This window comes from Perna viridis, chromosome 2 (genome assembly GCF_037379345.1).
Source record: "Perna viridis isolate PV_CMFRI_1.1 ecotype Kerala chromosome 2, ASM3737934v1, whole genome shotgun sequence".
NCBI classification, from domain to species: domain Eukaryota; kingdom Metazoa; phylum Mollusca; class Bivalvia; order Mytilida; family Mytilidae; genus Perna; species Perna viridis.
The window spans coordinates 29,093,872-29,119,879 of NC_142446.1; the positions used below are offsets into that span (position 1 = coordinate 29,093,872).

Sequence of the window (26,008 nt, forward strand, 5' to 3'; positions counted from 1 at the left end):
AGAATTGAGAAAAAAAAGAGGCTCCCAGGAGCCTGAATCACTACCTGGTTGAGTTATGCCTTTCAAAGGCAATTTAACAAGAAGTTGTCCCACAATTTTGACTCAAGAAGAATTTGGTAGGACTAATCATAAGGATCATTGCAGCAATTGAAAGAATTTGGCTAAACCTATTGGCTTTGGAGATATATGTGTACTAGAAGCTCAAGAGAGCTTGAATCACTCACCTGGTTAACCATTTGCTTATTTGAAATACTTCAGGAATGAGACAGGCTAAGTTAAAATCAACTAAATTGTCAAATGCAGGAAATGCTTTTAATAGCATTTTCATGACATGAACCAGAATTTTGCTAAAGGCAACAATTTTTGAATTATTTTCAAAAAACTGTCTTCTGACCCCTATGTTCCATTTTTAGTATGGGCAGTCATATCTATTCACGGATTATAAATCACAACAATCATTTTGAGCACAATACACAAAAGAACTAGTATGCTTATTTACATTAAAAGATCTTTAATGGAATTAGAGAAGATTTTCAAAGTTGTGTATGTGAAAAAAAAAAAAACCTGTTTCAGGGGCTGTAACTCCTACATCAGTTGAAGAATGGTTTTGAAAATTTCAGCATAGGTCCATCTCATGATGCTGAACAATATTAACCCGCCAGAATTTAGCTACAGGTAACGGTTTTTGAGTTGTTGGCAAAAACTGCCTTTTGATCCCTATCTTCTTTATTCAGTAATGGCAGTCATGTTTTTCCAGGAATCAAAGACCCAAACATTCATTTTGTGTGGGATACCCAAAGAAGCAAATATGCCAACTTTCACTGAACTCTGTACAATGGTTTTAGAGAAAAAGTTTCTACAGTTGCACAGAAAAAAAAAAAAAAAAACTGTTTCAGGGGCCGTAACTTACATCAGTTGACGAATTGTTTTGAAAATTTCAATACTACTACCTCCCTCTACAAAAGTTTCCCTAAAGGCAACATTTTTTGAGTTATTTGCAAGAAACTGCCTTCTGACCTCCATGTTCTACATTTAGTAATGGTAGACATGGTTTTTTTTTTTCACAAATCAAAAGAACCCAATGATTATTTTGGGTGGGATACCCTAAGGAACAAATATGCCAACTTTCATTGAATTCTGTGCAATGGTTTTTGAGAAAAATGAAAAATGCCAAAAAAGAAAAATGTTTCAGGGGCCGTAACTACATCAGTAGATGAATCGTTTTGGAAATTACAGCATAGGTCCGTCCCATGATGCTGAACAATATAACAATATTAACCATGCCATAAATTTGCTAAAGTCAACGGTATTTTAAATATTTGCGAAAAAAAATGGCCCTCAGACCTCTATGTTCTATTTTTAGTAACAGCAGTCATGTTTTTCGAGAGATCAAAAAACCCCAAATCACTTCTATGCAGGATAACTCAAAGAACATTCATACCAAGTTTGGTTCCAATTGGCCAAGTAGTGTCAGAGGAGAAGAGTTTTGAAAAGTTGTTAATGACGATGGATGACGCCAAGTGATGGCAATACTAGTAGCTCACATGGCCTTTGGCCAGGTGAGCTAAAAAGGAGAATAATACAGAATTAAACAGTACAAGGGGAACACTCCTTACCTTTCAAAGCATTGTGTATTCTGTGATTTTGCCAAGTATCTTCCAATAGCAACATTTGTAACAGGAGATCAAGATATGGACGAAGTTCATAGGTGTAAGAATAGGCAACCTGTAAATGGTAGAAATAATAAAGAATTTCAAAGAATAGAAAATAACTACATTTAAATTGAAGAAAAAAATGTATTTCATCAATTAGTTTTGTTAATTATTAATGATTGAAATTTTAACAACTAAAAGATTAATCTTTTATGAGTTTATGTCGAAAAAATATCAAATTGCTCCTATAAACAAATTTCAGTATTTTGATTTAAAATCAGTAGCATCTTTGAGATACATGGGGATAAATCAAATAGTTTCTGAGCAGTACAAACTTGTCCTGATCTAAATTTAATCGATACACTGACCTGCCACAGTAACTCTCCAAGGACAGTGGAGGAAAAATGGGGGTTTTCCCAACTGCAGAACTGTTAAAAGAAAGAAATTATGTTAACACTGATTAATTTAAATATAGTTTCCAAATGTTCTTCCTATAAAGTAATAAAGAGTAGCTTCCAAGAAGCTTACCAACTGGAGTATTTTTCATGATCAATGCTCTCAGTGTTTTTTTTAAGTTCTAAGACTTTCGTACCTTGAAACTGATATGAAACAGAGAAAATATGAATTATATATTACTAATCAAAACAATGATGAACATCATACCTTCAGTAACTTTGCAGTGTCATCAGAACTGTTGCAATCCTCTATCAGCTTCTTAACATAGCTAGTTCTACCATACAATGGCTCTATCACTTGGGGTTGAATTGGCATCAAAGGAGTCTGCAGTGAGGGGTCACCATATGGATTAGGCTTTGGAGGTCCATCACTATATGGATTAGACTTAGTTGGGGATTCCTGATAAAGGGATATGGATATAATAGATATAGAATACATTAAAGTTGTAATGTGTAAAATTAAATACATTGACAAATTCATTAGGCCACAGTTGTTTTAATATCACTGTCATTGTTTACGGAACAGCCGACCCATTTTTCCAGCTAGGAGGAAAAAAAATAAAATTGGTATTCCAGTTTTTCAATTATTATTTTAATGTGCAAAATTGTAACATCTACTTTTTAAAATAAAGTTACTGACAATGCCTGCTTTAAGTTTTGTTCATTCAACAGCTTGACAAAGCAAAGTTATATTGCTCAAGCATGGCTGTATAAACCACTTCAATAAAATCATGTTTAACAGTTTTGGTAGTTTGGGAAACAAGAAAACACTGGCTAGAGATGATAAAATCAGAGCACATTTAATTAGAATGAATGCAAACAATTCCTGTAAATGATTAAAGAATTTATAAACATTGCGGGTTTTGTTTTTATTCTCAGCAGGAAGTAGATAAGTAAAGGGAGATAATTTGCAGGAAAATCAAAGCTATGAAGGTTTTTGTTGAAAATATGCTAAAGAGCTTATTAAACAACTGAGAAAATTCAACTAAAAGCATAATTTGTTGTCTTCTTTTTTCTGTAGACCATTCATCACCCTCCATAATTATTGAATTTTTTTAAATCACAGCATAATTTTAAAGGGAATTCATAGTGAAAAAACATAAATCAATTTATTTTTAATTTTTTTTTAAAAGGTAATGTAATTGTTTTATGAAAATAGAAGACAAATGTAAAAAAAAAAAAATTGTTCTTCATTTTAATGAAATCCATCAGCATACTCAATTTTCTGTCCCTGAATTCTTTCCTGTGCTTTGTAAGTTTTATTTTGATATTGACTTATCACAGAGCCCGTCTGTAACACAACTTGTTTACACCAAAACTAGTCAATGATAAATTAAAAGTACATATTTTTGAGAAACCCTGTTTTAAAACTCAAATTCCAAATTTTATTGTAACTTAACTTTTTGGTCACTTTTACCACCTTCATTTTAACCTAATGATATCATATGGTAAGGAAGGCTATAGCTGCACAAAATTAGAGGAAATTGACATTGTTTAAATATTGCATATTGAATTTATTGAGCACTTAAATATTTGGAATGAGACATTGTGTTTATAAATGATGTGTAGGTACATACAGTAGATTAAAATCCCAGTTCCAAACTTTGTCTGGTTAGATAATGGAATTTTTGCACAAAAAAAAATTTTTTTTTGATCTTAGTGCATATGTCAGCAAATACAATCATCAACACAATCTAAAACTAGTGAAAGTTGACCTCAATATATTTCAGTGAATGTAAACAGTGAGTAAAGCGAGGACTTATTCTCACCTCTCCAAATGGCTGGAGACACACTCTACTTATGGTAAACTTACAGAGTAAGAAAGACATCGGGATGATACATCACAGCATCTGACTAATATGGACACTACTGAGTATAGTCTATTCAATTCTGCATACTGGTACTTGATGGGTGGACCTGGTCCTTCATCTAATGCTACCAGCATAAACAATGCAGGAACATTCAATTTCAGCAATTGCAGTTTCTGCAAAGCAATATATTCATAAACCTTAAATAAACTGATTCATCACCATAGGATATATAACCTTAAATATACAGATTCATTACCATAGAATATCTAACACATTTGAGATATGAACAACCTAAGGATTCTCTTCTTGTTAGTAAATAGAAAAACCAAACAGCATTTTGACTGGAAAATCTTAACTCAATCTTTGTTTTTTTCCATCCTTCTTCTGCTTTCTTTAAAACAAGAGATTGCAGGGAGCCCCAATTACTCACCAGAGTACTTGACCGTACATTTGATTTTTCAGAGGATTGTAAAGCCCAAGTAGTTTCATATGGTAGTAATTTTTTTTAATCAACTGCAAAAAAGTAAGTTATATGTAAAGGTTACCCGATTCCCCCATTTCTGTAAAGTTGTTACCATCAGCTAAGTAAAAGCAGAAATATAGACCAAAATTGTATCTCCACAATGTTGCTATGGCAACTGAATGGCAACAGCTGCTTGCTGGATTGTGGAAACAGTGGATTGTTTGTAGAGGGTGTTCTGGTCAACAATTCTATGAAATTTTAAACTTCAAAGACATAGTAATGACAGACAAGAAGACACACTCAATGTATGCTAAGTAACAACATAAGCTCACTTAGTCCATTAACACATTAAAATCTAAATAAAATTGATATATATATGAGACAAAGCTGGTTACCTCCTCAGCTCCTAGACTAGCATACATAAGGAAAAGGTGGAAGTACTGTTGTAAATGTCGTCCATGTTCTGATACTTCCTTCTTTAACAACTGTAATACGGCCAGAAGCAGATGGTCACTTAATGTTGTATTTGGGTCTGCTGACTGACCTGTAACAACACATCAGCATAAATTGTATTTCTATTTTCATTATTTACTTATTTTACCTGTACCTTTACCAGCTTGGTCAACATGAGAAGTACTCTGACAGCTATTTTCAATGATTCTAACAACATGACAGGCCTATTCTAAAAGCCTCTTAAATGTCATAAAAGTATCAATTTCTGAACAATTCATATTTCATATTGTGTTCCCAAATCCCTTTTAAACAATGAAAAAAAAAAACAAACAAGCAGTGTTCGTAATCTACAACAATTCAATTTCAGTTTGACCTCAAATATTTGTTTGGCATGAAATAGTAAAAAATCCCTTCTCAGTAGAAATTTGTAATTCACAATTTGTTCTGCTTCTACAGAATGATCTCATGTTTGTTTTGCACAACAACACGAATATTAAGTTTTTTATTCCAATTCACCGAACTATACTTTCTGAAACAACCTAAATCTAGTTAATTACACACTGTTTCTATGTTACTTGTTCATGATCTGACAATACTTACCAATCAGACCCTGAACTAATGGTGGGGGACTAGGACCATCTCTAACTGAGAAATGAGCTAAGCTCACAATGATTTTACTAAAAGCACTTCTGACCTGTAAATAAACAACAATATGTCATGTACTAACCAATGAACAATTTTTGGAAAAGAAAAATGAAAACTGATATTGTCATGATAACAAAGATAATGGAATTTTAATAAAAGCTAAGGAATTAAGAAAATTCATAAACTTAAAATATTAATAACATTAGCAGAATCAAAATTTGGTTACTACAAGTTTGGATGAATTTACCTCTGAGGTAGGACATTCTAGTAGATATTCAGCAAATCTGTTTGGATGGGCAAACAAAACATTTGTGGCAAACCAGCTGCGAACTTTCTTACTAGGCCTCAGATGACTACTGAGAGTCTCATACCATTCACTTGCTGGCCCCCTGAAATATGTAACTAATATAGTCATATTTCAGTGGCAAGGACTGATAAAAAGTTATATCAGCACAGCAACAATAAAGTTTCTCATTACCCATGCAATATACATGTTTCAATCAAATAAACTGTTAACTGTAAACCTGGTACCTTTCATAAGATTTGGACCAGAATGAAAGTCACCAAAGAATTTCAAATTTGCAATTAGACAGAATTAACAATAAATTTGTACTTAGTTAAAGAAAATGCTTTTTTCTTACTTCTTCTTGGCCGATATTTCTTAAAAATTAAGGCCCATAGCCCTTAAATCCAACAAACCCTCCGTTTTGTGGTACGAAACTTTGTAGTATAATTATATGGAGATCCATTCACTTTGTCCAGACATCAGTAAAATGCTTGTGGCTACAAATACCCTAACAGTTCAAGCCCCAATCACAATAAACAATCCCTCCCATTCTTTTGTGGCATGGCAAATTGTGCTTCAATTTTAGATATCCATTAACTTTTACTCTAGTAATTATCAGGAAAATGCTTGTTTCTGGCCCTTAATTCTTAAAAGGTTCAAGTCATATAAAGTAAATATGAAGAGAAAGATTACGTTAAAATTTGTACACAATACAAACCTTATATTCTTTTTAGTTCTAAATCCTACGTTGAATAGGAACTTGGAGGCCAGCTCAGTGCTGATCATGGCAAGTACCTCTGCATCATTTGACTAAAAAGGGAAAAAATCATACAAACACAAGAAAAATACTATCAATGATTTACAACAACACTGCATATTTTTTTAAAGAAATTTTTGTAATTAAAAATTGATGGAAACAGGTTTTTCTTCTCTCTTTTATAACATTCATTTATTGTGTAGATAACATCACTATTTTTTGCAAGATAGTCAATCATTAAATCCAGTAAAGCAAGATTATTACACTTAACTATACACTTCCCACTGCTGAATTTTTATTTAAATTCATAAATCAAAAGAAGTGATGGTTTGGAAGAAAAAATAAAGACACTATCTGGTTATGACTTTCCACCCTGCAGACTGATTATTTCTACTGTACAAATTGTTTAATCAAAATGACAGATTATCTGACATAAATGATGTTACATGTATACCATCCTATAAAATATATTAGCAAAAATTTGATTACTGGTTTCAGAAAGTCCACTAAGTAAATGCAGTGTTCTAAGATTCCACTTTCCTGACATCTGTGTGTGGGAAGGTTGTATATTATATTCTACTTTCCCTTTGGCAAGTAGAAAACTCAAATGTTTTCAGAATTTGTTAAGTTTTGAAAGCAGACTTTAAATGTGGGAAAGTTAATCTTTATATGGAGTTTTCCTGTGGAAACCTAAAATTTCTAAAATCCTAGTACACTGATTTGTTACAGATGGATCTCACATTGTGTCACAGTTAGAATCTTAAAAGATCTATTTAACTACACTTTACACACAATGGCATTATAGACTACTCCTTACCAGCTTGTCTTGGGGACAATGTGAGTAGATTGGATTACAGTTAAGCAGTTTCTTCATGAATTGGAAATACTCCACACAGAACTGACTTTTCTCATGCATAAACATGATGTTACGCTTCCGTACACATTTTTCTATCACAGTTGGCATTGTCACTTGGTAAGGTTTATTTACTAACAATAGAAAAAATAAGTATGTCATTTCATAGTACCTGGTTACAAAACATTTGCTTCATAATAAATCTAAATTTTTTCTGCTTTGTTTCCTCAAGTTAAAAACATACAATCAATACTGTCACTTCAATGAAAACTTCCATATGGCTATTGCAGTAAGCAAAACAAATAAGCACTTCTCTATCTTGTTTGCATTTGAACATGTACTCCAAGTGTAAAAAAATGCATTCCATAAACTGCTTTTACCAAAAAAAAAAAAACAAACAAAAAAACAAGGTTTTCATCTGGTAATATTATCATATAACTTTAAAATAATAAAAAGAAACCATACATAACTTACCAATAGTTAAATCCTGAAGAGTTTTATATATTTTTTTCTCATTGTCCACTTCATCTACTCTCTCATAGAACAGGATGTATGCATTCCACCATCTCTTCTGCTTTCTATAGGCCATTCTAATAAGACATGTAAAACCATTACTTGCTCCATACAGATATGCATGAACCAAGTATAAAGGATCTGACATAATAAAAATCAAAACTGAATAAACACAAATATCAACAAAAAACATCAAGTTCCATGCATTATCATGCTAGGTATACCCCTGTTTGTACAACAATCCAACGAAACAGGAAATAGATATCGGACAGCTACCAAAATCTCTTACTATGTCACATCTATATAAAACCACATACAATATTGAAATCAATGTTTCCAGTGGCAGACTAGATTGTCATGACAAAGGTTGAACAGACAAGGTGATTCCATTACGCTATCCACTCTTTGAGTTGGAGGAAAATAAAAAAAAATATTATTAACTTAATAAAACATATTCCTTTTAAACCACGTCATTTTAATGATGGAACCTTGCTCTCACCTTTTCAGCATGTGATCAAACACTTCTCCTAAGTATTCTCCACCAAAACATTGGTTCTTTAGCTCCTGTACACAAAATGTAAACAAAAATTGCCATCATGATGAAAACATGCTAAAATAAGAAATTACAAAAGCAGTTTTTATTTTCATTTTTTTTCTACATAGATGTACATCTACAAATGAACTGAAAGAAAAAACTGTCTAGTTTTGAAGGATTTTTTTGTCATTGAATTTCTCCATAAGTTATCATTCATGTGAGCTGTACTCAAAGTAGATTATTCAAAAGTTAAACAAAATGATACATGTATAAGTTTACTGACTCAACGCCATCGCATAATTTTATTATTATGCTCCTTATCAAAAATGGATTATTGTGACTTATGAACATTAATCTTACCTCATCATCATCCATCTTACATTCGGACACATCACCATCATCAAACTTGTACCACTTAGCATTGTTGTCTTCACCCCTTTCAAAGAAAAAAAAAACAGGGAAGCTTAGCCATTGATTTTTTTCTTAAACTCTCTTATTAAAGCCTGTAAGTCTTGTGCTAGTTTCAAATAAAAAATATGAAATTTCAATTTTGTATACAAAAAAACCTGAACAATTATCAGTACATTATTCACTCTCCTTTTTATTTATTTTCATAATTTTATTGTATGCAAGAAGTCACTGACAGGCCAAATACTGTAACAATTAAGTACTTGAGACAATTCCAAAATCAAAATTATAAAATCTTAATCTGAATCAAAACTTGTTTCCTAAGTTTTTAAAATAAACAATGGCATTCTATTATTGATGTTTTCATATAAATGATACAAGGTATAATTGATATCAATGACACACAATACACTTGTATACCTTAATAAGATTATACAATACCTGTGTAGAATGTATGAATAGTAGTGACCACCACTGGCTTGACCACTGTGTACAACAACTCCTATCAATTTGTACTTTGTACTCTGTGGCTTGGAGTCATCAATGTCAATTATTTCACCTGTACATAGAGGAAAGTATTCTCATATTATTTTCCATTAATTTCACTCCATTAACCCATATCAATAAAGTTTGCTGTTCAATATGAGTTTTTCTATGTACTAAAGGTATAAATATACAAATTTGATAATACTAGTAATTTAATTAGCACTTCCAAAAGATATAGTTTTATTTCACATATTCATTATAAGGATATAAATTACCTTCAATTTTAGCCATTCCTTGCACTGTGTATGGATCCATGTCAAATTCTCGAGGGAATTCAAAGTAATCATTGAACTTTATTGCACATTCTCTGGAAACAGAAAGATGGTTTAACGAGCATGGTCTATTTATAAGTAATTTCTTTCCTACAGTCATTTATGCTTATCTGGCTAATAAGTTCTAACAGCAAAAATAATATAGCTTATATTTTCCAAAATATACTCCACAAAAAAAGTTAAGGGCCATTAAAGAAAATTCAAAAAATTTTATTTTATTATTATCAGCATATATGCAAAAAAATTCTAAAAATTAATCACTACAACAATAAACTAAAAAAATGAGTTCAATAACATTTAAAATCACTGTCATAATGATGAAAATCCAAATTTTGAATATTAGGAAAAAAACCAAGTGACCCATAACATTTTTTGTGGGGTATACATAGGAACACATGATGTGTACTAATCATTGGTAGAACAAAGCTTCAATGCAGTAGCAACCTTGGGATGCAAAGTGATGGAAAATGAATGCTACAAAATTTGATTCTATGCCCTCAGTTTTTTTGAAAGGCAAATAATTTGAATCTAGAACCCTATAAATCTATACAATGATTTAAGCAGTGTTTAATGCGATGTAAATCCTGTACAATGATTCAACAATAACTCACCTTTCCCAATCATAATCAAACCTCTTTAATTGTATCGCTAACACATGTGGTAATTTCTTGATTAATAATCTTTTAACAGTATCAACCTACAAAAAAAGTATGACAACATGAAATTTGCTTCAATTTTCAAATTCACATTCAAATATGAAAGATAAGCATAGACAATACAATATCTGTTGTATATTTTTGGTCATTTTCATGCTTTACAGCAGGTGGAAATTGATCATAAGATCAGACAGGTGTTCAGTGGTAATTAAGTAGGACACATTGATATAATGCAGGGCAGATTTCTACTTAGATAGCTTTTTAAATTACTCAGTAGCCTACTTAGATTTGTATTGAAATTGGAATCACTGAATTCCAAGCTGCAGTAATTCTTCTCATGATAAGAATTCAGCCCAAACAATAAGTGAATATCATTCTATTATTCTATAACAATTGATTCTTCATATTTACCTTTTTGTTACATTTTTCACAGTGATATGCATTAGCACCTTCTAATAAGTCTCCTTTAACATATTGTTCTAAAGACTCTAATAAATTATGATGATTTCTAATATCAATGTTCAATGCAGTGAAAGACTCCTCTCTTTGGTAACGATGTGGACAATCCTTGCATATTTTTTGGTCAGCAAATGACCCTCCTAGAACCTTGGAACAAATTGTTGGCTGACTAATGGCTTTTAAAGCCTCATCAGCACTGTCCACTAAACTATTGAAAAACTCTAAGGCATCATGCTGTTCCCTTAGATTCACTGGTTCACCCCATAACCTGAAAACAAAGGAAAATGTTGCTTACTTACAACGTTGTATTATGTTTTATACATCAGAAACAGTATGTTTCGATTCAGTGATGATTCCTTTTTTTTAATAACTCTCAGAAAAAAAGAAGTTTTGGATGATGGGGACTAAGATTTCAATAGATGAATAGGTTTTTGCCTTCTTAAATTATAGTTCAATTATATCTTTCAATACATGTACTTAGTTAGAAAACTAGTCAATTCATGCTTCTCATATGGTTAATCTAAAAGTTACTTAACATTTTCTTAAACATTTCTAGCAGTAAAAGTGAGCAGCATCACTGACCTATATTGAAGCAAAAGTGAATTAAAATCATTTATAGAAAATAACTTACTTGAAGTGTTTCCAAAATCCCCTAGGAACATAAAATTGCAGCTTGCTACAAGCCAAATGACCAAATATTAACTGTAATTGTTTCAACACTCCCATGTTGTACTCTTTCCTTTCATCTTCTTTACTGCTGACGGGTTTCTCTTCATCCTTTCTTTCTTCATCTCCCATATCAACATTGGTCTGAAATATATTTTATAAAATCACAATCTCTTGCACAGAGGTATTTTGATCAACTGTAAAATATAGGTCATTTCAATCAAAAACAGTGATTTGGTTAACAAACTCAGGAGTGAGGAAAAAAAAAGGAAAACGAACATTAGTTACTTTAACTCAGCAGAGCCTCTTCTTCATGTACATCTGCATATAATGCCTATCCTTCCTATCAAATTTTAACAAAATCTATTAGGTGGTATTACAGGAGTTGCACTTACAAGCTACAGGTATGTGAAATCAAAAGAATGAATGAACAGACGGGACCATTTCTATCTTCTAACATTGTGTACTACGGAAATCAATTAAAACTTTTTTTTTGAATTTTTAAACTTTCAAACCATTTTAAACTATAACTGACATAAACTAAACATCTCAATATTTTTTCCCTATATAGCATAACAAATATGAGAATAAGTTAATTATTACATAAGTTTAAACAAAACGATATTTTATCCAAAATAAGAAGACTTCCAATGTCAACTAAGTATTACACAAATTTCAAAAATATAACTTTTACCTCACTCTCAGTTTTTTCGTCTACATAATCTTCTTCAACACATGCCTCATCAGCAGCACCCTCTATTGTCAGTATATCACTTCTTATGTCATTAATCATAAATAACTGAAATTAAAACAAATACAGCCAATAATAAGCTAATGGTAATGATGAATTCTTATGATTAGTAAGTACAAACAGGAGTCAATTTAGATCACTATCAATCACTTAATGCATACCATACCAATATAATTCAACTTAAATTGTACAAGCTTTCTAAATGGTTTGTAATCTTTGAGCACAAAGTTACTATGTATCATTTGCTTTGGTACTGTGATATTATTAATGTCGATTGATCCTCACCCCACAATTCAAATAATCCCAAACAAAATGATGTTCTGATAAAATAATTCTTAATATATGGATTTGAATCCATTAGATCTTAAATTATGAGGACTGTTTCTAATTTTTGAACAGGTTATACATAATAACATGGCTTGGATTTAGTTTACACTATTTTATATAAAAACTGCCTCCAGGTTTATAAGTGTAAACTGCCGCAAATCCTGTTATTTCGTACATCCAGTCCAAAAATTAGAAACAGTCCTTATAATTTAATTCTAATGGATTCAAATCTCAAAATTCAAATTAAAAAATTCCTGAAATAATTTGGCTAGAAAAGTAGACAAACAATTCATTTTCATAGATCACTCTTTTACAGCTGCTATAGATATATATAATTTACTGACCTGCTGAATGACTGAATTCATGTAACAAGTGGCACCAGCATTCTTAAGTCCTACAAAACCCTTGGGAGGACGTGGACCAACTGGTGGTAAAAACTCCCATTCTGTTAAGGATGGATCATCTGAAAAAGAATTATTTAAGAAGCATTGATTACTGTTTTCTACTCAAGCTATGAAATAAGTTCAATTACATACCCTTATAAAGTAATTTTTGTACGCTACACTACTTTACATTTTTTATAAATTGGAATTTAAGTACAGCCTTTCAATTTAAATGTTTTCAAGATATCTAATACAATGCACATATGTATAAAACAGCATGTCCTTACATTTTTGTCAGTGAAACCAAAGTCTGTTTAGAACATAAAATGCTTTTTTCAGGACCAATATCATAAGAAACAATTATTCTGTCAGCTGGTCATTCAACCTACTTTGCAGAATCTAGCACAGCATATCAAAAGATATCTAAAGTATCAAGACTAAGTATTATATGTTCTCGGAGACTGTTAAATACCTACCAAAAGATCAGAAGAATAAAGAATAAATTTTCAATAATATCACATCAATATGTAACTTACTATTGTAGAACATTTCCATTAACATGAGTGCTACACATTTTAGATTAGGAACACATTGAGTACACAGTGCAACAAGTAAATCAAATGCAGCTGTAATGGTCGGGGGTGTTGAACACACAGGAATAGCTTGATCTGTTGGGAATTCTCCATTTACTTTCCTACTCTGTAATACTATCTTGGATGCAGGGAACAAGAAGTCTTCAATTAATTCCTGTAATATATGTTAATAAATATGTTATTTCATATTGGCCTGTTTTGGTGTTGAGCATGTTGCCAGTTGTCAGTACCATTTAACCTCTTGGTATAAATTTTAATATTATCAGACCATGCTAAGAGTCAGTTCATGGCATAATACAACTAATAAAACATCTTGAGCATAGTCTGCTCATAAAATTTCATAATGTTTTGCAGAATGTAGATTGACAACAGAGGTTGAATAATGATTAGTAGGTTTCTAACGAGAATGAAAATGTTCAACACCATGAAAAGTTTACAACTGGCATCAATCAGCCACTCATACAAAGTTTGTGAAAATTTTTATTTTGGACCCTTTTTTTGGTGTATCACCTAAAGCTCTTGTACAAACTTTGAGTAGTTGTCTTATGATAATTTCTACATGTCAAAGGTATTGTTAACATTCAAACTTTCAATTTAAGAAAGACCTGATAACAAATGTATAACATACATCAGTATTTTCATTTTCTTTTCGTAAAAGGGGACAACAGAATAATCGAATATATGCATGATTCAACAACAGCCATCAATAAATTGGAATAGATAGTTAAACCTTAATTTGCTTGTAACACACTACCTTAATGAGATTAGACCCTCCTTTTTCAGACCCAATATGGTATCTCTTTTCAGGTGACTGGAATGCTAACAACTCTCTAGTTATACCAAGATGTCCCTCAAGAAAAGCATCTTCTACTCCTACTTCTCCAGTGTTCATCACTTGTTCCTAAAAACAGATATCAAGTAACCTATTATAATATTTAATGTACAGTCAACTGGAACACAGGGATTAATGTCAATTTAAACATGACAGTTTATTTTAAGTAGTTTAAAATTAAAAAAGAAAAGAATAATAAAAATTTTCATTAATAATATCAGAATTAACTTCACTCACCCTTAACTTCTTTAACCAGAGAATTTCATTGTGCAACAATTTATCAGCATTTGGTAATCTGATATCTGTACTACATGCATAATTCAACAATCTGAAAACATCAAAATACATATAATATTTTAGAACACCACGAATAAAATGGTCTGCAGAATCTTTTGTTAAAATTTTATTCATATTCACTCCAAGAACAGAGGTTAATTTTATGAAACCAAGTATCTACAAAGACGAGATGACTGATATGACTATATTATCACGATCATCAAAGGTCTGTGCATAAAAGTTCCTCAATTTGGCCACAAAACAATGAATAAGTGGATTATAGCCTTGATATCATTTCTGGATAACAAACTTATCAATAATAGATTTATAACATAAAGTAACACTTACTTCCATAACAAACTAAAATATTCATGTGCTTGTTTTGCATACTCTTTCACAGTTTCCTACAATATAATAATGCCGTAATTCAGAGAGAAGTTTTAAACAACAACAACAACCAGTTATTAGCTACTTTTAACAGAAAACATGTGTTCAATAGAACAAAAAAGGAATATTAAATATGAGTTAACTCGATAGAACTCATCAATCTGAAGCTGCATACCAAATCACTACCATAAAAGGTTGCTAGGTTTATGAAATGTGTTATGGCAAGTAGAAAGTCAATGTGCCACCAAACAAAAAACTTGCATGTGGTACAAGCAACCACAATGACATATCATTACAAACATCAATAATTGTCATAAAAGGTTGCCAGGATTTATGCAACAAAATGAATAAGAACATTCACAGCACTAAAACTTCATGCCTTTGACACCTAAAGGCAGGGCCATAAAGATTGATACAGAAATTCACTTTGTCAAATTCAGTTATGTTGGTTAATTGTCAATATGAAGAAAGTGAAACTTTAAACACTACCAAAGAAACATAAAATTCAAACACCTTAAATAATTTTTGTCAGCCCTGTTATTATTAACTTCCAAAATGGTAAAATTTGTAATGATACACAGTTTTATTGTCCTAATGCATTCTCTTAATTGTCATGATCTGAAATATGTATGGATCGAAATGTACCACATTCATTGCGAACTATGTGTTGTCATGGTCCTAAAGGTCTTACGGTTGAATTGTCCAGTACTGAATAGCTGATTATGTTATTTTTGTAAACAATCAGGTCCCATGTTTTGACCATCCCTATCTTGGATAAAAACTCTGATTCGATTCGTATTTAATCATCAAAGATAGTTAATGTATCCTAAATAGGTGTGGTTCTCAATTGCATTTACCAAATATACGAGAATGAAGCTGCCATGATGCTGTTTTTAAGCTCCAAATTTTACATGCACAAACTGGATATTGATGGTTTTTCTGGCTGTAAGTATACTGAACCCAGTTGATAATACAACCATTTAAGCTCCCTTTGGGAGCGTATTATATTGTGAATGATTCATAGACCAATCACCATGGATTAGAACAATGACATCATAATGATTGGAATTCTTAATTGGTTCATGCATTAATTTGAGATATTATTCCTGCATCCAGCTTTACTTGCAAAGATCAAACTTAAAAATAAGGATTGTATAATACTTACACTCAATTCACAAAACAACAAAGTAATAAAAAACAAGACAGGTCTCTGACCCCCACAGCATCTAGTTGCCATTAAATAAAACTGATCTGCTGCTGATAATCTCACAGACCTGAAAGTGAAAAAATTGCTGTCACAATCTTATTGATGACTCAAGTGCAAAATTATTGTTATGTTTGATTGCTGCTTTTTATTCTAAAAATTTTTTTTATATAGCTCAAAGAATGAAAGAAAACAAATACAAGCTCTCATACTGGACACAGTCCAAGAGAGTTGTGGCCCTCTTCAAAGATTTCTGATAAAACATTCCCATAAAAAAATGAAAGAAATCCAAAAAAAATTTAAAGGAAGTATAAAGGGAACATCATAATGATGATAATTGACTTATCTAAGAATTTTTCAAGAAAAATGTTCATCAACAATGCATTAGATTTGTTTAGTTCACTTTTGATTGCTTTAATTCAAAATTTTTGGTAAACTGCAATCAACAAAAGCTGTCACTCAAACAGTCAAACCGGCGATTGAACTCGAATATTATTGATCATTGCCCCTATCCTTTATGAATGGTAACGATGATGTTAATAAAAACTCTGAAACTGAAACTGTTAAAATATATAAATAAACTCTAGAAGATATGTTAATAAAACTCTTTTTAACTTGAAAAACATTATCGAGCGTTTTGGAGTTATCCATTCTTTAATATGCAAATTTATACCTGTTTACGGTATGTCGTAACATATTGGCACATGGCTCAAATTATAATAAGTAAAGGTGTTATCTAGATGGCTAACTGCAACCAAATTTGCAGGAAACAATTATTTTTTATTGTATTTCGTAATACCAGGTAATATTGTTTACTAATTAATGCTCGTAAATATGACCAATTCATCAAACAAATTTTCCGCTTATTTCACACTTGGCTGCCCACGTTTGACATGGTTATGATTTTGTACTCCTGATGATCTATGGCAACAGAGAGCCATTGACACGCCATTCAATATAAATAATTGAACTCACGGACAAAGAACACTTCAACAAAAACACAGAAATTTATTTAATTCAGAAATCTTACACTTAGTAACATCGTTGGAATAATATGCTATTGAAAACAAACCGCTCAACTCTAATTTACGCTGACACATATGATAAAAATGCACATGTCCGACCCTCCACCCATCTGCCAAATTCGACTTATCTATGTTTTTTTCATCGATTTTGGTCAAAATTAGGCAATTCGAGTTATACTCCACATTGACTTATAGTCCGGAAAATACAGTATGCAGAATAAAAAAAATCAATTTTGGTGATAAAGGAACTTGCATTACTGTAGAATAACAAAAAAATGTTTTACTGAGAAAAATAAAACAATATGAGCCTCTTATTGGGCACCAATATTTTTTAAATTTGAATTTTTAAACCAACATACCTGTGTTTACATATAAGTAACAAATCCTTGATGAAGACCTGCCATGATTTGTCTTTATTCAAAGCTTCTAAAGCAGGCGGACATAGACAGAGACAGATTGTCAACACTTCTAAGGATTCCTTGGCTACTTGTAGATCTTCGACTTCTAAATGATCTTTGGGCTAAACAAAATTACTATGGTATTCAATGAAACAATAAAATGCTCTGCAAGTGCAGTGTAGCTTGATATGATGAATGAAGTAGAGGCCTGCACAGTTGGGGGAAATATGGACACTATATTCAAACATGACACCAAGAGATCTATTCACTTTTACTCAAGTTATTATATGTGCATCAGGCAAATGCTTGTTTCTGGCCAGTTCAAATCACAACACCCAAAATAAATCTGAATGATCCTTTAGTGATATAACACCTTGTACTAAAATTTTGAATAGATCCATTCACTTATAGACAAGTTATAGTCCCCACATCATGAAAATGCTTGTTTCTTGCCATTTTTAGGTTCCTGATTTATTGACGGTTTGTGTCACAACCCCCAAAAGCAAACCCAGCCTTTCTTTTTAGATTGGTACTTTGTGGCTCATTTTCAAAAGATTCATTCACAATTAATGAAGTTATTGTTTGGACATCATAAAAAATACTTGTTTTTGGCCCATGATTCCTTAATGGTATGAGTCACAATCCCTAAAATCAATCCCAGCCTTCCTTTTGTGGTATAACACCTTGTACTAAAATCTTGAATAGATCCATTCACTTATAGACATGTTATAGTCCCAACATCATGAAAATGCTTGTTTCTTGCCACTTTTAGGTGCCTGAATTATTGACGGTTTGTGTCACAACCCCTAAAAGCAAACCCAGCCCTTCTTTTTAGATTGGCACTTTGTGGCTCATTTTCAAAGAGATTCATTCACAATTAATGAAGATATTGTTTGAACATCATAAAAAATACTTGTTTTAGGCCCATGATTTCTTAATGGTATGAGTCACAATCCCTAAAATCAATCCCAGCCTTCCTTTTGTGGTATAACACCTTGTAAAATTTCAAAGAGATCCATTCAAATTTACTCAAGCTATTGTCTGGACATCATGAAAGTGCTTGTTTTTGGCCCCTAATTACTAAATGGTTTAAGTCACAACCCACAAAGTCAATACAAAGTTTCCTTTCATAGTATGACACCTTGTGGTATAATTTCATAAAACCTTAATAACATAAATTATTATAATATTTTTTTTTATCTTAAACATTTAATTATCAAACATATGATATATAAATACTTATAGAAAGACATTTCTTCATCTCACATCAAACATAAAATGAAAAGTTGAAGGACTGTATTACAAATGTACTCACCTTTTCATGAGCTTTATGTATATCTTCATTTGAAGCATGAACCAGATGTAAGGAACAGCTACTGGATGACCAAGAAATTTTTTGTACAGCCTTTATAACTGACAAATCTGGAATTACTTTAGCTGCCTGAAATTAACAAATTTATGAATAAATAGTAAGTTCTGAAAGTTAATGTATAAAAAAATTAAGTTCAATAGTGCTAATCCCATATTATATGAAACAGTATCAGTAACTGTGGTCTCAAATTGCACCAATTCTGTATATCAACAAACAGATTTTTAAGTTCCATGCAGAGTGCTGAGTTTCTCAGTTTTTAGGCCAATATCTTCACAACAACTTCAAACAACTCATTAAAATACCTTGAGGGGTGTAACACAAGTTGCACTTACAAGAAATGCGGATAGTGAACAGGTGGACAGAAAATGCACATATACCCCCAAACTTTTTGTTTGCAAGGGGTATAATTATCGTTACTTAAAATTTCAATTAAATTATTTTGCAATTCACAGCTTGACATAACCCCAGATATTGAACCCTGAATAATTAAATCAGGTAAGGCTTGATACAGGTCTGAATTTAGATTAATTGTTTGAAACAGGATAAGATTCTGACCAGAATTATGGTGGACACATTTTTAGCCTTTAATTCAAGTCACAACTCCCAAAATCAATCCCAGCCTTCTTTTGGTGGTATAGTACCTTATGGTATAATTTCAAAGACATGTATTGACTTATACTCAAGTTATTGTTCCAGACATCAGACTTCCTTTTGCAGTATGGCTCCTTGTGATTCAATTTCATAGAGATCTATATACTTACACTCAAGTTGTTGTCTGGACATCAAATGTCTCTGACGACAACAATGTGAAACCATTATACAACTGCTAACTTGACAAATAACTAACCTGATCTGTCAGATTCTGACCAAGTCTCATGGCAACATTCTTTGTCATGATCTCTGACTGTGGATTAGGTATGAACTGTAAAGCCTGTTGTATCAAAACAGCATGGCTGTGTTCCTGTTGAGTAATATTAGGGGACTGGGGATCAGCATTACAAGCATCAATAACAACTTGCAGTTTGGCATTCAGGACGGTAGTTAACATTATTTTACAGATCTTCATCACAGTTACATAGGCTGACCTACAAAACAGTGACACATACACAAGTATTAGAAAATGGTTATGGACTAAAAACTATTGATTGAAGAGAAATATCTGATAGATACACTGTGGAATTCCTAAATATACTTTTATTCCAAAAAGAAATGTATACTACCTACCCATATTTACCTTTTACCTTTTAAATAAGAGCCTTACAAATTGATAAGATGTTTGAAGTAAAACATACAATGCATTTTAAGTTCAGAATATCAATTAAACAGGCCATGCTTTGTACAGGACCAACATGATGGGCCTGATTTTAAATATGCTAGTTAAACAGCAAGGTGATACAAGTTCATCTTTATATACAGGAAAAACTCCGCTCAATGTAAACTAGACATCAAGTGTAAGTATTCGTAAGAATCAGAAACATGCTTGTCAAAAACCCACAGATCTGACAATATAATTTCACTCATGGATGCTTTCTCTGTTTGAAAAGACCATTATTTCATCTCTGCATCATTGGGTTTGCTCGGAAATTTTTCAAAAAAATCTTAGAAAATTAGGTTTTTGACAAGTTATCTACCCTTGAAATGCTCATTTTCAATGCATTTCGATGAAATTGCAACTCAATGGGCCAGCATGAAATGGAAAATATTTTTTTCTTGACTCTGATGGTGCAAATAGTCAAACTACACTTTCAAAATGGTGGGTTTTTTCATACCATGTTACATCTAGTGCCGGACTCTTACAGAGACTGACACTTAAATGGTATATCATGCATTCACCTGTTCTCCATAGTCAAGAGTTCACAAAAAACAAAGGATATAAAATTCACATGTGTCATCTATTCACCAGGAATTAACCTACTGGACACTTTCTTGCTTCTATCAGGCTTTGATTTCGCCATGTTTTGTATAAAGGTATGTATAATATCAATAAAATTTAGTACCTATTTTTTTACTTTTCTCTTAAACTCCAAAAAGTTCATACTACAAGTGCCCAACACACATTTTGAATGTAAACAAACTTTTACTGAAAGTGGCAGGTCATATATTCAGCAGTCATGTGCAGTCAGGATAGAGGCATGGCTATGTCAGTAAAAAAGATGCATGGTGCACAGTTCTAGTCATATCTTATCATTTCTTACCCAAAAACATTAAAAACGTCTTAATGTTATCAATGTTTTAAGAGATATAGAGTAGCAATAATACAAAAAGCCTATTTCTTTTTGGCGAATTATAATACAAATAACCTTGTATATCTTTGCTCCAATGCTTGTAATATTTTATCACAGCAAATTGAAAAATATAAGATGTGATTAAAATTTTTTTAGCCATATCAAAGTTAATCAATTATAACATTCACTTGAAGTAATATATGGACCCTGAAAATATGAAATATTGATGAAAATGTATCGAGTTATTTATTTTCACTTTCTAATTATTGTCTCTCATGCCCTCCATACAGAAAGTCATATCCCTATCTAGAACTGATGACATAGTACCCTTAAAGTCATAAGTAGGTCACCGCACTACAATGTGTTTTTCTCACAATGTACAGAAGTGATCTCGCCAATCTTCTGGGAAAATATAAACAAAGACCATTTCATATAATGACTTAAAAATTGTAACTATTTAATATGTAGTTGAACAAACAGGCAGGGATTGATTTTCCCATTTTTTACCACTTGCTAAAAACAGCAAGTGCTAATTTTTTCTACTTGCTAAAATAAATTGTCACTTGCTAAATATTTTAATATGTAGTAATATTAAACAATTTAAACAGCTAAAATACAGTCAAAATACGACAAGCAACTATTGGTTAGGGCCATAAGGGACAGTAGGGACAGTATTTGGCCTCTTTGTTTTCTGTCCATTATACTGTCAGCGTGTAACAAATGACCTTGACTCGAAACTGTTTAGTGCCTTCCCACTCACGTCAATTCTCATAAAATGATTTGAAATTCCTTCCCCCATTTCCTAACAATCTTTAAAGAAGCAATAACAGCTTGATAAATGACAATGTTGTTGTTATTGTCTGGGTGGCTTGTGGTTCCACTATCTGCATGATCTAAGCCTACTTCTGAGAGTTTCTGTTTGTTAGTTTTTAAAAAAAGCCGTAATTTGTCAACTCACGTTGGCATAATAAGTAGCACTCCAGCTAAGAATCATGCAAAATGTGATTCATGGGTAAAAAGCCTACATATTTTTATTTTTGATATTTTGTTTAAATTGCCATAGTAAACAGAAATTAACATTCAGTTTTTCATATAACCTGTGTTCTTAGGAAATAAAAATTATATAGAATGCACTGTAGATTTCAAAATTAAGGAAGAAAACTGTAAATGACACATAAATACAATAGAATCTATTGGATTTTAAATGTTGATTATCTCCTAAGAGCAGGCAGATTTGAATGAATAATTACACATTTCATAGTATAAACCCCATAAAACAACTTAATTACAAAAACAAAAATGTGTAGCCTTTTTTGGGGTGTATCACATTTTTCAGATTTTGCATGATTCTTACAAAGACAGTTAAATAAATATTGACCTTTCAAGGCCGTTTAATATTCTTGTGTATTATCCTGGTCAGTAAAACGCTTTAAGCAGGAGAAATAACCCTCGTATCAAGCATTCTAATGATCTTGACGCTTGAAAGTGAAACTTGGCAATAAAAAAAACAAAATAAATCCCTCACTAAAATTTGCCGGCATGATGTAGCTTCAACTCGCAAAATTGAAATTCCACTCGCATTCAGCAAGTATTTCCAGTAAAATTCGATCTCTGAACAGGTTAAAAACATTGTTATTCTATCGAGAACTGATGACACCAGGAAATTGGGAATGTTGCAACCATATCATAAAACAAAGTATACCTCCTTGTGGGCAGATCAGCAGTAGGCAAGAAATTATTTTTGGTTAACATGTTGAGTGCTAACTGTACACCACCACTTTTCACATAATTGTACTGAAACAAAAAGTAGAAATAAATCTTTCACTATATTCTTAAAAGGACCTGAAAGATAACTTTGGTTATTAGCTACCAAATCAAATCAACAGTCTGTAATAACTAAAATGGAAATGAGATAGCTCAAAAAGAACATTATGTGCTTGAATCTAAATGTAGCTAATAATTTTCAAAGCATTCATCACTTTTAATGCATTCAGCATGAACATTTTAGATTTGAAAGACACAGAACGGAAATTTGTTTACACTAACAAATTATTTCCATGTATTTGAAACAGTTAGTTATGAAAATACATACAGGAAGATGAAATAAAATATACCTGAAACTTAAAGGCTTCTTCAGACATTGGATCATTTGCTGGCATTAATAGACTATAGGCAACCTGAAAATGTATTGAGGATTACCAAACAATTCATTAACATTAATCTATACTTCAGTTACTTATGTCAAACTTCAATACATGTACATTGGTACCTGAGATATTAACATGTACAATACATTTACAGCTAGTTGAAATAGACCAGTTCCAATTTTAATACAAATTTAGGTAGGTTACTGAGTAGTTTAAATAGCTCTCTAGGTAGAAATCTGCCCTCATTATACCAATGTGTCCTACCTAGAGAGCTATTTAAATTACTCAATAGCCTACATTAATTAGTATTGAAACTGGAACTGGTCTTTTTCAGTTAGCTGTAATGTTCCTCTATTATCAGATGTATTATTCAGCAATTAACTATGTAACTTACATAGCAATCTATCAGTATGTGAAGATCAACAGCTGGATCAATTTATCTATTTCTTTTTTTCCAGTTTGTCAGCAACACTTTAGCAATTCACGATTACTTCAAATGAAGATCAAAATGTACATATACACACAAGGGACTGATCTGGCTTTCAAAAATTTGGTTGCCAGAAAAATCATCAACGTCCAATTTTTCCCCCAATTTTCAGAAATAAGAACAAAAATGGGAGCCAAAAAAAATTATTATAATTTTTCAAAATATGACAGTATCAAGTCCACTGATGATTTATCTCTGTCAATTCATCAAAATACCCCTGTCATCCATGACAAACATGTACCCAAGATTCACTCTTGTTGCATGTATAAAGCAGGTCTTTAGCTTTAGTCTTATTCAGGATCTAAAACCATTAGTAATTTTTTTCATATGCAAAATAATAACTTACTACTCAAGAAACAGGTGTTTTATTTCTGTCAAGGACTTCATATTACTATGTTCATGTAATCCCTAATTTTAAAACATGCTGACCTTTGTCCTTTGTGGTCTAATTAAATTCATCTTAAAATATAATTTGATTTTTTATTTATAATTTTTCAACAAACTTAAATCTTTTTTCAAGTGATAAAATTTCCAGCAAACTACCATGGACCATTAATTATGTTCCTTTTTAAATTATCTCTTGTTCTCTTGTAGTCTTGCTTGATATCTGAATATTATGACTAAATGCCCTCAGTATTTTATTAATTAGATTTTAATCTGCATTCTACTTATTTTCCCCCACCCAAAAAAGCCACATGGCAAAAGTGTAAACAAATGTCATCCATTTTCTTTTTTCAATTCATGCATTTCAAGGTGTTTTAGACACTTCCTGATGGGATCATCATTGTTAATTGGATTTCATTCATTCTGTTATAAGGTAAATCTGTTTCTGAATGTATCATATGGTTTAACAGGACTGCGAAGCTTGTTGCAGCCACACGCATATGGCCATGATTTTCTTTACCTTTGACCAAATGAGAGTTTTGATTGGCTCAATAATATATTTACAACTGATTGACACCTCCCATTAGGATATTATGAGTCACAGTCACCTGGTCTATGGTTATAGTCAAATAACTCTGACCAGGTGTCACACAATTGTTTAATAGGTGAGAATATCCGTTGTTGACAAACTTTCTGTCAATATACAAAACCTAGGTGCCAGGAAAATCGCCAATTGGTTACTTTTGTCACCAGAACAAATAAAAAATCTCAAATTGCATAACTGCAAAGCCCAGCCCGATTCCCGTGTACCCTTCTGCTCACCCAGTATGCCCTAAATCTCCCCACATTAAACTTGTTGCCCAAGTCCTTTAGCAAGAAGTGGATGCACCACAGATCTGGAAATAAATGGGAAAAAACCCTGAAATTGGTGAGTCTGCAATGGGACCTGATGTTGCATATAAAGTGTCTGGCTGTTATTTGTAGTTCCTGAAAAAAATGCAACATCGAAGAAATTGGTTTTGGACAGGCAGATAGGCATAAAGCAGTATACCTTTCTTAAGAGCTGGGGTATATTTATATAATATAATTTAAACTTACCTCAATATTGTATAATGCTTCTGTTGGAGAAGAATTGAAGAACATAATTTCTAACTCTTGGGACAAAGTAGTATCCGACCTAGTGTTCTCGTTACATATATTTGTCAGTCTGTCAACTGTGTGTGAATCTAAAACAAAAATATTAAGAACTTTCAAAATTTATCAGTATCTATCTTTACTAAAAACCTTATTAAATCATTGTGTTGCACAAAGTATAAGGTGGATTTCAAGTATAACAGATAATTCAAAATTACTAGAATGATTAATTATTTGGGATTTCTCATGTATGTTTATCAGTTTCTTAATGAAATTTTCCGAACTAAAACTTGCATATTGTTACAGCTGATACTAACCTGCAGGCATCAATTTCAGAAGAGTTCTGGCAGTATCACGGAGTTTAGGAACTTGTAATGAACAACCTAGATCTGATAACTGGAACAAAAACTTGGCATACTTTGCTGTGTTTGCCATTATCTGTAATAAAATGTAATATAACAAGAATGAAAAAGTCATAGATATTGAGTCACACTACAGGTAATTGTTTTACATCAAACAAGGTAATAATGCATTATAGTTTAAACCATGAGGTAAGAAAAATATTGTAAAGTAATATGGGTTTTGGATCTGAGAATAAAAGCATTGCATATAGTAAAAACAATAGATCTCCACTCAATTTTTATAAAAAAGTG

The 26,008-nt window shown here is 31.8% G+C and overlaps 1 protein-coding gene across 2 annotated transcripts in view; it reads right to left on the minus strand.

The window, feature by feature from the left end:
* The window catches only part of LOC148624524 (ubiquitin carboxyl-terminal hydrolase 9X-like), a 59,335-nt gene that overhangs the window by 8,211 nt on the left and 25,116 nt on the right, over window positions 1-26,008 (minus strand). Inside the window, exons 23-53 of one of the 2 annotated variants that reach the window (XM_088567178.1) lie at window positions 25,673-25,793; window positions 25,320-25,447; window positions 23,318-23,380; window positions 22,906-22,997; window positions 19,826-20,063; window positions 18,922-19,047; window positions 17,568-17,728; window positions 16,145-16,253; window positions 14,941-14,996; window positions 14,554-14,644; window positions 14,239-14,385; window positions 13,428-13,638; window positions 12,853-12,971; window positions 12,125-12,229; window positions 11,396-11,574; window positions 10,717-11,032; window positions 10,261-10,346; window positions 9,593-9,684; window positions 9,273-9,390; window positions 8,784-8,859; window positions 8,388-8,452; window positions 7,850-7,953; window positions 7,340-7,509; window positions 6,484-6,575; window positions 5,727-5,868; window positions 5,435-5,528; window positions 4,777-4,925; window positions 3,921-4,091; window positions 2,316-2,507; window positions 2,021-2,080; window positions 1,617-1,725 (exon numbers count right to left, since the gene is read on the minus strand). In XM_088567178.1, coding sequence (XP_088423304.1) covers window positions 1,617-1,725; window positions 2,021-2,080; window positions 2,316-2,507; window positions 3,921-4,091; window positions 4,777-4,925; window positions 5,435-5,528; window positions 5,727-5,868; window positions 6,484-6,575; window positions 7,340-7,509; window positions 7,850-7,953; window positions 8,388-8,452; window positions 8,784-8,859; window positions 9,273-9,390; window positions 9,593-9,684; window positions 10,261-10,346; window positions 10,717-11,032; window positions 11,396-11,574; window positions 12,125-12,229; window positions 12,853-12,971; window positions 13,428-13,638; window positions 14,239-14,385; window positions 14,554-14,644; window positions 14,941-14,996; window positions 16,145-16,253; window positions 17,568-17,728; window positions 18,922-19,047; window positions 19,826-20,063; window positions 22,906-22,997; window positions 23,318-23,380; window positions 25,320-25,447; window positions 25,673-25,793 — 3,982 coding nt within the window. Of the gene's footprint in view, window positions 1-1,616; window positions 1,726-2,020; window positions 2,081-2,315; window positions 2,508-3,920; window positions 4,092-4,776; window positions 4,926-5,434; window positions 5,529-5,726; window positions 5,869-6,483; window positions 6,576-7,339; window positions 7,510-7,849; window positions 7,966-8,387; window positions 8,453-8,783; window positions 8,860-9,272; window positions 9,391-9,592; window positions 9,685-10,260; window positions 10,347-10,716; window positions 11,033-11,395; window positions 11,575-12,124; window positions 12,230-12,852; window positions 12,972-13,427; window positions 13,639-14,238; window positions 14,386-14,553; window positions 14,645-14,940; window positions 14,997-16,144; window positions 16,254-17,567; window positions 17,729-18,921; window positions 19,048-19,825; window positions 20,064-22,905; window positions 22,998-23,317; window positions 23,381-25,319; window positions 25,448-25,672; window positions 25,794-26,008 lie in introns of both variants that reach the window. The other variant, XM_088567177.1, reaches the window with a different exon arrangement.